Genomic DNA, 13,099 nt, shown 5'->3' with positions numbered 1-13,099 from the left:
TGCTCTCAGGTCTCCCCTTCAGGAGCCTTCTCCTCTCCAGGCTGCCCCAGCCCAGCTCTCTCAGCCTGGCTCCAGAGCAGAGCTGCTCCAGCCCTCGCAGCATCTCCATGGCCTCCTCTGGCCTCTCTCCAACAGCTCCACATCCCTCTTGTGCTGCTGCCCCAGAGCTGGACCAGGACTGCAGGGGGGTCTCCCCAGAGCACAGCAGAGGGGCAGGATCCCCTCCCTGCCCTGCTGCTGGTCCCAGCAGCAGCCCAGGGCCCCGTGCCCACAGGAAGGTGCCGTTTCCTGCCCTCTCATCACTGCAACACCCAGGACTTATCCTATGTCTTTGAGTTCAGCCCTTGGGGCTGGACTCTGCCCCGGCCCCACATGAACACTCCCAGCGCTCATCCCAAACCCCCCCTCCACCAAAAAAGCAGAGCCCGACGCCAGCAGCACCACACGGAACTATTGACCTGTTTATTTCAATCAGCTACAGCAGCTCTACATTGCCCTGCCCCGCTGCCCTCCCTTCCCCGCCACAGCCAGCGAGGGGGCCGAGGGCGGCGCGGTGCCAGCAAAGGCTTCTTAAAGCATAGTATTAAATATTAAATAGTCTCTCCTCTGGTACATTACTGTGTCAAGGACAAACAGAACAGATAAAGGACAACTCAAACCGGGGCCCGGGGCCGCAGCACACACGGGGGATGCATGCGAGGGGGGCTCGGGGGACCCCGGTGCAGCTCCCCCAGGGGCTGGCTGCCAGTGCCCCGGCGGTGCAGGGGAAGAGGGGGGTGAGGATTTGGTCAACTTTGCTAAGGAATTTGTTATTTAGCTTTAAAAACCCACCCCCCCCATCCCAAGAACCCCGCACGGTTTGGGGCCTGCCTTGGAGGTTTTTGTTTTTCTTCTTTTTAGCAAAGACAAAAAGAGTTTAAAAAGCACTTGGGAAGCTTGGACTAAAACCCGGCGCTCTCAGAGCAGAGAGTCGTCCGTGCACCCCCCTTCGAGGCCGTAGCGAAACTCCTGCAGGTTGGACACGCCGTAGAAGTGGACAAAGGCTGCGGCCACCACGAGCACGTGGAAGATCTGATGTGATTGAAACTGAAAAGGGGGGGGGGGCAGAGCGAGAAAGCCCTTTAGAGCAGAGCCAAAGGAGCACCAGGACACCCGCAAGCTCCCCACCCTTCACCCCAGTGACCGCCTGCTCCCCACCACTCACCCAGATGTCGAACTTGCCCGGGAAGAAGCGCTCGGGGATGCGGGCGGCGTAGAGCCCCGCGCCCGTGATGTACATCACGGCCATGAGGAAGAACCAGCCCATCTGACCCACGGTGGTGGCTTTGACGAAGCCCTCGGCGATGGTGAAGTGCATGGTGGGCACCACCCCGCTCAGCCCCAGCCCCAGGAACACGCCTGCGGTGGAGAGATCAGCAGAGCCCATCGCACACAGGGACGGTGCTGCCAGCCCTCGGGCTCATGCCAGAGCCTCAAAGGCACAAGGAACGCGGCTCCTCGCCTTGAGGAGAGGCTGTGCCAGAGGCATTGCATCAGTGAAGGTTGCCCAAAGGGACTGGGGCTGCAGGGGGAGGATGGGGCAGCCCCTACCTGCTCTGGTCTGCCTGTGCTTAGGGGTGGCGAAGCGGTCCCACTGCGCAACGATGATGGCCGAGATGCCCAAGACGCAGACGATGGAGAGGTAGATGAGTCTTGGCTGCGGGGAGCAGTAGAACGAGTAGTAGAGCCATGGGACGAAGCTTCCCATGATCAGCAGTGCAATTCCTGAATAATCCAACCTGCAGGCGGGGTGCAATGACAAGGAGGTCGCAGGGGAGCCCCAGCACCCACCCTCCTCCTCGTGTGCTCTTGATAACGGCATCGGTACCCACAGCGAGTCCCTGCAGCCCTATGCTGTGTCTCCAGGGAGAGGAGGAGGTGGCACAAGTCCTCACACATGGATTTGACTCCATGGCAAAGTCCTTTCAATGAGCCCAGGAGCAGTTTGTGTCACCCCCACCACCACCACCACCATGGTGGGGTGCCCCCCAGTACACAAGGGTGTTCCTGCTGCACAGTGTGTTCTGGAGCCCTGATCCCACAGGATCATTGCCCAGCAAACAGCACCCAAGTAACTGCCTTGGACAGGTTTGTGTGAGCAAGGGCCCATCTGAGGCCTGGCTCTGCCTGTGCACAAGGGCTCGTGTGAGCTCAATGCCAAGAGCAGCCCCGAGTGGTCCTGGGGGAAGGCCCTGGCCACTGCCCAGCGCAGTCACTGCCGGGAACCCCTTTGGTTTGCTCCTCTCCAGTTGGTTTCAGTCCAGGCTGGATCCAAACCAGAGATTCAAAAGCATCCAGTAAACTGGAAAGCACTGAACTGGCACATCCCAGCAGTGCCCAGAGAGACCCCAGAGCCCTCGGTTTCCTGCTACGAGGGGCACAAAGGCTGCAGGTCCTGGGGTTTAGCATTGCCTGAGGGGCAGCTCCAGAGGGCTGGAGCAGCTCTGCTCTGGAGCCAGGCTGAGAGAGCTGGGCTGGGGCAGCCTGGAGAAGAGAAGGCTCCTGAAGGGGAGACCTGAGAGCAGCTCCAGTGCCTGAAGGGGCTGCAGGAAAGCTGGAGAGGGGCTTGGGACAAGGGATGTAGGGACAGGCCAAGGGGAATGGCTTTAACCTGCCAGAGGGGAGACTGAGCTGAGCTCTTAGGCAGAAGCTCTTCCCTGTGAGGGTGCTGAGGCGCTGGCACAGGGTGCCCAGAGAAGCTGTGGCTGCCCCATCCCTGGCAGTGCTCAAGGCCAGGTTGGACACAGGGGCTTGGAGCAAGCTGCTCCAGTGGAAGGGGTCCCTGCCTGTGGCAGGGGTTGGAGCTGGAGGAGCTTTAAGCTCCCTTCAACCCAAACCAGGCTGGGGCTCTATGATTTAAAGCACTCCTGCACAGAGACCCCCCCGCTCCCAGCTGTGGTTCACTCCAGGTTCAGTGAACTCTCCCCAGGGATAAAAGGCAGCGCTTCCCAAGAGGATGCCAAAGCCTCTCGTGCTGACTCACTTTGAAAAGGTCCGCGAGACCTTCTCCGAGTGACAGTAGACAGTGTGGAAGAGCCAAGAGAAGCTGAGGCACAGCACGGCTCCCAGGAAGAACATCCCAAACACCACCTTCTCCTGGAGAGGAGCCATGAAATACATGTTGGGCCGCAGCATGGTCAGGATTCCCAAGCACAGGAACAACACAAAGCCTGCAGGGAACACACGGCACCGTTGCAGAGGGAAGCTCGCCCCACGTTTTCCCTGCTTTCCCCAGGGCACGTTTCTCCACCCCACTCTCAAAGGCACCAGCAGTGCCTGAGCCCAGCCCTGGGGTCCCCCCCCGAGGCCCCAGCACCTAGCAGATGTGTCCAGATGTTGCCCGTCTCGGTGTGTATCCGGAAGATGCTCTTGAAGCAGGCGCGGAAGCTGGGCATGGGCGGGCGGTGCCCGTGCAGGAGGTAATCGTTGTCCTTGAGCCAGTCGGGCAGCACGTCGTAGGGGATCACCCGCCAGCGCCCTTCCCACACCTGCACCACGACACCGAGATGCTGCTGGGCCCTGGAGCTGCAGCCAGCCTCGGGGTCGCATCCACCCACCCCCAGAGCACGAAGTCCTGCATGGAATAAGCCCAGGAAGGGCTGAAAATGCCCTGGGATGCTCCTCGGGGTGCGTGTGTGTGTGTGAGGTTTGGGTTTTACAGCACAAGGGAGCCCTTAAACCAGGCACATCCCCGGATTTGCAGCCTTAGATTTAACCCTTCCACAGCCCCTGTTCCCTCCCATTCCAGAGTGGAAAGAAGGAGCCCTGGATGGCACCAGGACCAGGCTGGTCCCCAGCTCGTGACGCTGCTCACCAAACAGCAGCAACCGTGAGCACAGGCACCCAGTGAGACCAGTAACAGGTCCCAGTTAGAGGACCACAGAGACACCAGGACTGCTCCCAGGTCGCTGCTTGTCCTCCATGGCTGGGTACAACCCTCAGCATCCCCGTCCCACACCATTCCCAGGAGATGCTGCAGGGAGCAGAGCCAGACACCGCAGCGCCTCCCAGCCCCTGGCCAGCATCTTCAGCCCGGGGTTTAGGGCATCAGGGCCTCTTTAACACCCCCAAAATCAGGACTTGGGAGCTGGGCTACAGCCTCCCATACCTTGTACACAAACTCTTCCATCTTCTCCATGGCATGGTGAGCCTGCAGAGGCAGCGTCAGCACACGGACCACCTCCTCCTCTTCCTCACGGGCCGCCGGGCACGGCGGCTCTTCAGCCTGGAGGGAAAATCATTGCAGGCCATGGGAGGAGCGGAGCGCAAGGAGCCCCTTCTGCCAGCACCCAGGGGCCCCTCTCATCCAGGGGGACAGGCAGGGCCCACCGGGCACCAGCACTTACACAACGCGCCCCCGTCCTCCCCATCGCGGGCAGAGTAATCCCAGGTTTATCCTTACTGCAAGACGGGATTACCGGGGGGGGGATTTTCACCCAGGAACCCCATCCCTGTGCGCCCAGCACGGAGCCCAGCCTGCAGCTCCCGGAGCTCCCCCGGGGCCCACCCCGGCTCTCCCATTCACGGCTTTGGGAAGCTGATTCCCAGCCCTCCGGGCCATGGAAGAGCCGGGAACCGGGACCACCGCGAGCAGCAGCAGCGCGTCCTCACCTCACCCCTACATGAAGCTGCCACAGAACCACCCCCCCTCCCCCGCACCTCGGGAGCCGCTCCGGGACCAGCCCGGCGCAGCCACCCGCGGGTGCCCGGCTCCGGGTGCCCCTGAGCTCGGTGCTTACCGCGGCCGAGCCGCCTGCTCCCTGCTCCCCCTTCTCCTCCAGCAGCGGCCCCAGCTCGGCCAGCTCCAGGTGCGCTCTGTCGCGGCCGGCGGCGCCCAGCGCGGTGCCCGGCCCGGCGGCGGAGGCCTTGCGGGACGCCATGGGGCCGGGTCCTCCGCGTCCTTGTGCCGCCGCGCTGCGGAGGGGGGGGAAAGAACAGAGAGGTGAGGAGCGGCACCGCGACAGCGATAACGACAGACGGCAATGGCGATGGCGATAACGATAACGACAGCCCCGGCCCCGCCGCACTCACCGGCCGCTACATCCCGCACAGGGCGGCGGCGGCGGCGGCACCGGAAGCGACTCTGAGGGACCGGGGCCGCTTCCGCCCCGCTCGGCGCTAGAAACCCCGCCCCTTAACAAAACGCCGCTTTCTGATTGGCTACAGCCGCTGTCTGTCTCTCCTGCCCCCGTTGCGATTGGAGAAGCCGTCCCAGCTGCCCCGCCTTGTCTCTATGGTCGCGCACTCGCCTGCCCCCTACTGGTGGGGTGGGGGGGCGCAGTGATGGAGCCCGGTTGAACGGGGCAGAGCCGGGGGGGGCCCCGTCCCGGCCCCCGCTGTCCGCGTGTCCCGGTGCCCGCAGCAGTCACCGATGCCCGAGGTTCCCCCCCCCCCGCGCTGTGGGGCCCGGCTCGGCTTTCCCTGCCCGGGCTTTGGTTACCCCCGTTAAGGACACCCGGACAATGGCGGATCCTGTTCCCCATCAATCATTCATGGCCCCCCCCTTCCCCCTGCAGAGGGGGTTTCTCCCCTTGGCACGGAGCTTCTTCCATCCTTGCCGGTGCCGCTCGGAGGCCCCGCAGGGTGAGTGCTGGTGGGGTCCGGAGGGTGCCATGGGGATGGAGGGGATGCTCCGGGGAGGGGGGGGTCCAGGCTCTGCTCTCCCCTCCATAGGGACCAACGCTGCCGTGAAGCTCCGCCTGCGGTGTCCCCATGGGTGTCCTGAGCTGCGTCAAGTACCTGATGCTCATCTTCAACGCGCTGGTGTTTGTGAGTGTGTGCGTGTGTCCCCCGCCAAGCTCACTGCACCCCCGGTCCCCATGGGGTGCCTGGGGGTGGTCCCTGCACCCCGTAACCGCGGCCCATCCGCAGGCCGGGGGGACGAGCCTGGTGGCCGTGGGACTCTGGGTGGCCGTGGACCCATCCGGCTTCCAGCACATCGTGGCTGCCAACGGGGTGCTGAGCGCCGGTGCCTTCCTGCTGCTGGCCGTGGGCACGGCCCTGGCGCTGCTGGGCTTCCTGGGCTGCTGCGGGGCCCTGCGCCGGAGCCGAGCGCTGCTGCTGGGGGTGAGCGGGGTGCGAGGATGGGGGGGGGGTTCCCCATTGGAGCCCGCATATGCCCCATCCCTCCCAGAACCATTGCATCCATGGGGCTGGAAAAGCCCTTTCAGTTCATCCAGTCCAAGCCTTACCCCAGCACTGCCAAAGCCACCACTGACCCATAGCACTGAGCACTGCAGGGACGGTGGCTCCAGCCCTGCCCTGGGCAGCCTGCTCCAATGCCTGAGCACCCTCTGGGGAAGGCAAAGCAGCTCCCACCCCAGTCTCCATCTTGTGTAGAGCCCAAAGGACGTGAAAAGGCAGCAATGAGGGGCACTGGGTTGTCCCCTGTGGCATTTCCAAGCTTCCTCCCCCGTGTCCCTTGGTCCCAGGGACAGGCAGGGCAGGCTGCAGAGGAGGGCAGGAAGAGCTGGAGTGGGGCTGGTCTCTGATGCCTTCATCCCGATGCTTTCCAGTTCTTCATCCTCGTGAGCCTCGTCTTCATCACGCAGCTCGTTGGGGCCGTTCTCTTCCTGCTGCACTGGAAACAGGTACCGGCCCCTCTCCTCCTGCCCTGGGTTCCTCTGGGTCTGCTGTGGGGGGCAGCCTTCATCACCCTTATCTTCATCCCCCTCACGCAAGCCTCACCCTGGGTGGTTGGGTACCTACATCCCATAGAATGGGGCTGGTTCGAGGTGGGTCCCATCCCTGGTACCCACAGATGCAGCCGGAGCTGCTCCTGTCTGAGCTGCGGAGGAGCTACCGCGGGGACGAGGGTGCCGAGGTCTTCTCCACGGCCTGGAACACCCTCATGGTCACGGTGAGCACCCATGGGACCTGCCGAGGGTGACCCTGGCTGCAGGCGAGGGGCTCGTGGCCCCCAGTGTGGGGCTGTTGCATCCACTCCCCGCTGGCAGCGCATTGATGCCAGTCCCCTTCCTGTCCAGTTCTCCTGTTGTGGTGTTTTAGGACCCGAAGACTTTGGGAACGGTTCCTGCTTCCAGGAGCTGCACCCGGGGATGCCGTGGCCCCGCGTGTGCTGCGCCCGCGATGGGCTCCTGCAGGCAGGGGAGCTGCTGGGCTGGGAGCAGTGCCAGGACCGAAGCCCTGGGTACATCCATGAGCAGGTGGGGGGCTCCCTCCATCACCGCCTCATCCTGCCCGCACCTTGGTCACCCTCTGAGCTCCCGGCCCCATTGGGAGCATGAGGACCCCCCTCCAGCATCTCCCTCCTCCAGGGCTGCTTCTCTGCCTTCGGCCGGACCTTGCAGCAGTTCGTGTCTCTGCCTGGGATCTGCAGCCTGGTTGTGCTGGGCATCGAGGTGCTGCATGGGGCTGGGATGGGGCAGGCACCGCAGCCGGGTTCTCTGGGGGTGAAGGGACCAGGATGGGCGCTCCCCAGCCTCTGGCTGCCACAAGCACCCCCAGAAGGCACACATGGTGTAAAACCACCTGGGGTGAAGGATGGGGGGGGGCTTTGACCTGCTCCCCCCCCTCCTGTCATTGCAGATCTTTGCCATGTTCTTCGCCTTTTGCCTTTACTACAACTTCGACTGAGCAGGACGAGGCCCAGCAGAGAGCAGCCCCAGGGTTGGAGCCAGCAGCAGGAAGGATGCTCCAGGTCCTGGCGTGTCAGAGCACAGCTCTCTCATTCCCTGCCTGTTCCTTCCCCAAGTCCTGTCTCTGCTCCTATGGACACAGAAGGCTGGGCCTGGCTCACGTTCCCTTGGAGCAGGGACAGGACATGGGTTAAATGCCCTGCAGGCAACTGTGTGGAGCAGGAGGCTCTGGTAAGAGATGTCCTGCCCCTAAAAGTTGTCCTTCATCCTACAAGCCTTCTCCAGCTGAGGGGTGCTGGCACCCATCTCTCCTCCCCATCCCACTGCCAGACCTGTGGGCACCCTTTGGGCTTTTCTTCACCCCCCTGCACTGGTGCCTGTCACTGGTGAGACACCACATCCAGGCGCAGCTGCGTCCTCTGACCTGGTCCAAGCTGCATCCAGAGTCTAACACAGCTCTGGAAAGCTGGAATTCCAACGGTCAGGAGACTGAAGCTTGCAGGATTCCTGTCCTTTAGGCACTTCAGTGTTAGGAGGAAAACAGAGTAAACCAGAAACCAGAATATGTGGTGCTGTTGTCAGTTCTCTGAAAGCTGGAAGGCAGAAGCTGAAGCAGCACTTCCCGTTCCCCTTTGCTTTGGGATATTCCATAAACTCCACCCAACAAACCAGAAACCCAGGTAGAAATTAAAGCTGTATGGCTTATTTACACCATGGAACATCCCACAGGGAAAAAAAAACCTAGGAAAACCTGCTGCAGGCTCTGTTCAGCTCCACCCCTGAGGCCCAGCTGTGCAAAGGGAAAAGGGCAGAGCCACAGGAACAAACCCCGCTCAGGATTCCAGGCGAGGGCTCTTCTCCTTCTTGCTCACGCTGCTCCCTTTCCTCTTCTGGGCAGCAGCTCCCTCGGGGGCACTGGTGGCACTGGGGTCCAGCTTCTCTCCCAAAGCCTGTGATAACAGGAGGAGGAGGTGACTGTGGGGCTGGGCCTGGTGGGTCCGGAGCAGCCCGAGAGGGGATCCCATCAGTAGCTCGAAGGAGGATGGTGCCAGACCCTTCCCAGTGGTGCCCAGGCACAGGACGAGGAGCAATGGCCAGAAACTGAACCACAGCAAGTTCCACCTCAGCAGGAGGAAGAGCTTCTTCCCACTGAGGGTGGCAGAGCACTGGGACAGGCTGCCCGGGGGGGCAGAGGTGCAGAGCCTCCTTCTCTAGAGACATCCCAAACCCACCATTAGAATCATTAGATTTTAATGACCTTAAATAAAGTACAACCAAATTAAACCCATCCAAACCACAGGACAGAAGGGGAGGGAAGGGGAACGCTGCACAAAGTGACTGTGAAAGGCAAACTGGGATAAGGAGGGCTGCTCACAGGCAGAGCCACCCTCGGCTGAGCACACGGAGGGTGCTTCTTACCCTCTTCTGCTGGCTCGCATGCTTCTCAGTCCACTCCCTGGCATTCAGCAGGAAAAGCTCCTTTTTGTACTTGTACTCTGAGGACTGAACATAAGGCAAAGAGAGATTTGACTTCATGCAAACATCACACCAAGAAGCTGGGCCTAAGGTCTTGCTTTCGGACCCTTAAACCAGATCAAACCCCCTATGAGCCCACGGTACAACACATGAAGTGACTTCTGTTTGCCGAGTGAACACACACTGCTGTTTGCAGTGGCAGGACAAGAGCTTTATATCTCTGCTGAGCCCAGCTCCACCTGCCCCAGCTGCCTTTGGGAAACACAGGCATGCCCCCAGGCCTGGCCAAGAGCGAGCTACACTGCTTGTGTGTTAAGCCAGGGCAGGGGAAGGGGAAGCACAGCCTGAATCTAACACCCTGCTCCTCCCCAGTCTGTGCCTGCAGCTGCAGGAGAGGAAGAGGAAGAGCTCACATACTATGGATGCCATGAGAGGGTCATCGGGGTTGGGCTCTGCCATCAGCAGCTGTATGGAGGTCAGCAGAGTGGAGATGTTCAAGGAAGGTGTCCATGCACCCTGCAAGGAAATGGGGTGAGAGCAGCAGTTAGAAAGAACCCTGGGACCACCCCCCTGCAGCCCTGATCCGGCTCTGGGGCAGCAGCACAAGAGGGACGTGGAGCTGTTGGAGCGAGTCCAGAGGAGGCCATGGAGATGCTGCGAGGGCTGGAGCAGCTCTGCTCTGGAGCCAGGCTGAGAGAGCTGGGCTGGGGCAGCCTAGAGAAGAGAAGGCTCCTGAAGGGGAGACCTGAGAGCAGCTCCAGTGCCTGAAGGGGCTGCAGGAAAGCTGGAGAGGGGCTTGGGACAAGGGATGTAGGGACAGGCCAAGGGGAATGGCTTTAACCTGCCAGAGGGGAGACTGAGCTGAGCTCTTAGGCAGAAGCTCTTCCCTGTGAGGGTGCTGAGGTGCTGGCACAGGGTGCCCAGAGAAGCTGTGGCTGCCCCATCCCTGGCAGTGTTCAAGGCCAGGTTGGACACAGGGGCTTGGAGCAAGCTGCTCTAGCAGAAGGGGTCCCTGCCCGTGGCAGGGGTTGGAACTGGATGAGCTTTAAGGTCCCTTCCAACCCAAACCAGTCTGGGATTCTATGAAACATGCCCATGGGCTGCCTAGAGAAACCTCAGGCCTGGCAGCATTTAAACCTCATCTGCTTACAAGCTGCCTCGGGACGTGCAGCACTTCAGCCCCACCAAAGCCCCAGCCCTGCTCTCAACACCCAGGCAGTGATGGCCTCTCTGAGGAAGGCTGACTGATACCACATCCTCCCTGGCTCTGCTTGGTGGGACCAGGGTAACCCATATCCACAGAACCACCTAATGCCTTTTGACAACAATCCCTAAATCTTGGAACCTTCTGTGGAAGAAAAGCTCATGTTCTAGTCTCTAAACAAAGGAGATGCTGCTCAGAAACTTTATTCCCGTGCTCCTGTGTAAATAAGTCAGTAGCAAACAGACATTCAAGAAGGGTTTTACAAGAACAAGACAAGGAGGTCACTGTTGTGCTCGGGCCCAAGGAGCTCTCTTACCTTTGGTGGTAATTTAAGAACATCCATGCAAATCCTCCCAGCAGAGTCAATGTTAGGATGATAAATTGGGGTCAGAAAGCGAATCTTGGGGGGCTCAAATGGGTACCTTTAAGGACAAGTGTCAAGAAACATAAAGTTACTTTCCTCTCTACACCAGCACCCAATAATGCCATCATTCCCTCCCCTGGCTGTATAGAAAGTGGCATCCTTCCCCACAGATGCCTGGAGGAGGTAAGGCTTTGCCTTCACCACATCCCACTGGCACTTCCCTGGGTAGCTTCCCACAAAGCAAACGTGGAAGGAAGCTTTCCACTCGTGAACAAGCTCCTTTCCAGGAAGCTTTGAGGACTATGAGGAAGCAGAGACCATGTCCTAGTGCCTTTAATCACATGCTAGAGAATGTCCCATGTGAAACAAATACAGCAGCTCATGGAAATCAGCTGATGACATTCCTTAAATGAAGGCTCTCACCTAATCCACCACCTTCCTTTTGCCTCCCAACAAAGAAAGACTTAAAGGAAGCACCTGCAGCAAGGATCTTAAGTGAAGCAGCACTACCCCAGCTGCCTCACTAGATGTCGTTGCCCACTCACCTTTCAGGAACCAGTATTTCCAGGTCGAATATCCCTTTCTCATACGGCGTGCCTGCAGCTCCTACGATTTCTTTAGGAGCAAGATTCAGACAGAAACGTTACGTTCAAACCCACTGCAATTCGTCCAACAGCATCTGTAGCACTTACAGAGCACTTAAGTTCAAGAGCAAGGAACAAAGAGGGCATTTGTGTGACCAGTGCCACTCCAAGGCAATCAGAACCATTGGCCAAGCTTAAAGAAAGCCAACACAAGACAACCCCACCATCCATATAACCCACCAAGCAGACAGCACCCAGCAAATCCAAGCTCGATAGCAAGCTCCAGCGCATCCCCTCCCCCCGAGGGGTACGTACGTGCTCGGAGCTGATCCACCCGGTTTGCCTCTTGCCAGCAGGTGATGCCCGGGGGCGGCTCCGTGGTCAGGAGCGAGAGCTCCCTCTTCAGCCGCGATGCTCTCTGCATTGTGGGAGGCTCGGAGGTGGCAGAACCCGGGGGTCAGCGCTGCCCGAACGGGATGGCAACAACAGCGTTTAACTGAGAGCTTCCTTCTGGCTAACGGGGGTTAACCCGGGTCCAGGCTGGTGGGAGCCTGCTCCTGCTCTCAGATGGAGGATGGGACCCAACCCCATCCTTTATCACCCCTCTGAGCCCCGCAGGCCCCAGCTGAGCCCAATAAATCCCACCCTCCCGGGGCCCACCCTTCCCCTTCCAGGCCCCCCCTTTGCCATGCTGGGACCCCACAGGTGCTTTGGATGGGGTCACCCGCCCGTGCCCCCCCTCCCTGCAGCAGGCAGGGCCCCTCTCCCCATCCCAAAGCCCCCCCCCCCCCCCGCCCCAACGCCCCTCCCTGTGCAGGGGACACCCCAAAACTGCCCCAGGGGTTGGACATTACAGGCAGGACCCCCCCCAAGGCACAGCCCTCCCCATCTCACCCACAGGGACCCCCCCCTGCCCACATAAACGCACCCCACACCTCCCACCCGAGGAAGGGGACCCCCCCTTAGGGCACAGCGAGCCCCACACAGGCCCAGCGCACTAAGGCCTAATCCTGACCCCCCCACCCCGGATTACCTCACCGCTCCTCAGCCTGAGCACCCACAATGGAGGAGCTGAGCACCCTCCCCCACCTAATTACCCTCCCCTAATTACCCCCCTCCCCTAATTACCCCCTCCTCACACGCACCCGCGGCCTGAGGCGGCGGCGCGGCGCGGGCAGCAGGGGCGGGGTTTTCCCCCGGTTGCTAGGCGCCGGCGGAAGCCCCGCCCCACGCCGGCGCTGATTGGGTAAGACCAAGCCACGCCCCCTGAGTGGCGGCGTTTCGAACGCGAGGCGGAGGTGAGCTGCTATTGGAGGAGAGCCGAGGGCGGGAACGGCAGGGGCGGGGCAGGGGCAGGGCAGGGGCAAGGCAAGGCAAGGGCATGGGCATGGGTACGGGTACGGGCACAGGTATGGGTACGGGTATGGGTATGGGTACGGGTATGGGTATGGGTATGGGTATGGGTACGGGCACAGGTATGGGTACGGGTATGGGTATGGGTACGGGCACAGGTATGGGTATGGGTACGGGTATGGGTATGGGTACGGGTATGGGTATGGGTATGGGTACGGGCACAGGTATGGGTATGGGTACGGGCACAGGTATGGGTATGGGTACGGGTATGGGTATGGGTACGGGCACAGGTATGGGTATGGGTACGGGTATGGGTATGGGTATGGGTACAGGTATGGGTATGGGTACGGGTATGGGTATGGGTACGGGCACAGGTATGGGTATGGGTACGGGTATGGGTATGGGTACGGGTATGGGTATGGGTACGGGCACAGGTATGGGTATGGGTACGGGTATGGGTATGGGTACGGGCACAGGTATG

The 13,099-nt window shown here is 60.8% G+C and overlaps 4 protein-coding genes across 5 annotated transcripts in view; 1 reads left to right on the top strand and 3 right to left on the bottom strand.

Moving 5' to 3' along the window:
• TMEM167B (transmembrane protein 167B) overlaps positions 1–13,099 on the bottom strand; it is a 154,832-nt gene that overhangs the window by 55,562 nt on the left and 86,171 nt on the right. The gene's annotated exons all lie outside the window — the stretch shown is intronic.
• On the bottom strand, positions 885–4,922 carry ADIPOR1 (adiponectin receptor 1). The gene is made up of 7 exons (XM_061442803.1): positions 4,779–4,922; positions 4,148–4,264; positions 3,356–3,527; positions 3,023–3,209; positions 1,591–1,778; positions 1,205–1,398; positions 885–1,086 (listed from the first exon to the last, which is right to left on the bottom strand). Exons 1-7 carry the CDS (start codon positions 4,917–4,919, stop codon positions 958–960), a joined length of 1,128 nt encoding a protein of 375 aa, XP_061298787.1. The 5' UTR covers positions 4,920–4,922; the 3' UTR covers positions 885–957.
• Positions 5,720–7,745, top strand: LOC133263153 (tetraspanin-18-like). Of its 2 annotated transcripts, XM_061442815.1 has the most exons (7): positions 5,720–5,808; positions 5,911–6,105; positions 6,555–6,629; positions 6,800–6,898; positions 7,026–7,205; positions 7,317–7,400; positions 7,588–7,745. In XM_061442815.1, exons 1-7 carry the CDS (start codon positions 5,752–5,754, stop codon positions 7,633–7,635), a joined length of 738 nt encoding a protein of 245 aa, XP_061298799.1. In that variant the 5' UTR covers positions 5,720–5,751; the 3' UTR covers positions 7,636–7,745. The 2 variants fall into 2 exon arrangements, with proteins under 2 accessions (XP_061298799.1, XP_061298800.1); XM_061442816.1 differs by lacking the exon at positions 6,800–6,898.
• Positions 8,387–11,732, bottom strand: UBE2T (ubiquitin conjugating enzyme E2 T). The gene is made up of 6 exons (XM_061442814.1): positions 11,581–11,732; positions 11,227–11,296; positions 10,634–10,739; positions 9,531–9,629; positions 9,057–9,140; positions 8,387–8,587 (listed from the first exon to the last, which is right to left on the bottom strand). Exons 1-6 carry the CDS (start codon positions 11,687–11,689, stop codon positions 8,471–8,473), a joined length of 585 nt encoding a protein of 194 aa, XP_061298798.1. The 5' UTR covers positions 11,690–11,732; the 3' UTR covers positions 8,387–8,470.

This window comes from Pezoporus flaviventris, unplaced genomic scaffold (genome assembly GCF_033815535.1).
Source record: "Pezoporus flaviventris isolate CSIRO_AGI_PZ_B2104156 unplaced genomic scaffold, CSIRO_AGI_Pfla_v1 ptg000253l, whole genome shotgun sequence".
In the NCBI taxonomy this organism is placed as follows: domain Eukaryota; kingdom Metazoa; phylum Chordata; class Aves; order Psittaciformes; family Psittacidae; genus Pezoporus; species Pezoporus flaviventris.
Note: the sequence above shows the minus strand (reverse complement) of the source record. Positions and strands in the feature narration are given on the sequence as shown.

Bases quoted from the DNA above. Each gene is read 5' to 3' on its own strand.
- ADIPOR1 (XM_061442803.1), bottom strand. From the start codon at position 4,919: ATGGCGTCCCGCAAGGCCTCCGCCGCCGGGCCGGGCACCGCGCTGGGC. The intron at 3,528-4,147 runs GTATGGGAGGCT...GTCGTGGTGCAG, and splicing joins TGGAAGAGTTTGTGTACAAG to GTGTGGGAAGGGCGCTGGCG. The intron at 1,779-3,022 runs GTGAGTCAGCAC...CCCCGCCTGCAG, and splicing joins GTCTCGCGGACCTTTTCAAA to GTTGGATTATTCAGGAATTG.
- UBE2T (XM_061442814.1), bottom strand. From the start codon at position 11,689: ATGCAGAGAGCATCGCGGCTGAAGAGGGAGCTCTCGCTCCTGACCACG. The intron at 10,740-11,226 runs GTGAGTGGGCAA...TTGTCCTTAAAG, and splicing joins GAAATACTGGTTCCTGAAAG to GTACCCATTTGAGCCCCCCA. The intron at 9,141-9,530 runs GTATGTGAGCTC...CCTTATGTTCAG, and splicing joins ACCCTCTCATGGCATCCATA to TCCTCAGAGTACAAGTACAA.
- LOC133263153 (XM_061442815.1), top strand. From the start codon at position 5,752: ATGGGTGTCCTGAGCTGCGTCAAGTACCTGATGCTCATCTTCAACGCG. The intron at 6,106-6,554 runs GTGAGCGGGGTG...GATGCTTTCCAG, and splicing joins GCCGAGCGCTGCTGCTGGGG to TTCTTCATCCTCGTGAGCCT. The intron at 6,899-7,025 runs GTGAGCACCCAT...CTTCCTGTCCAG, and splicing joins GGAACACCCTCATGGTCACG to TTCTCCTGTTGTGGTGTTTT.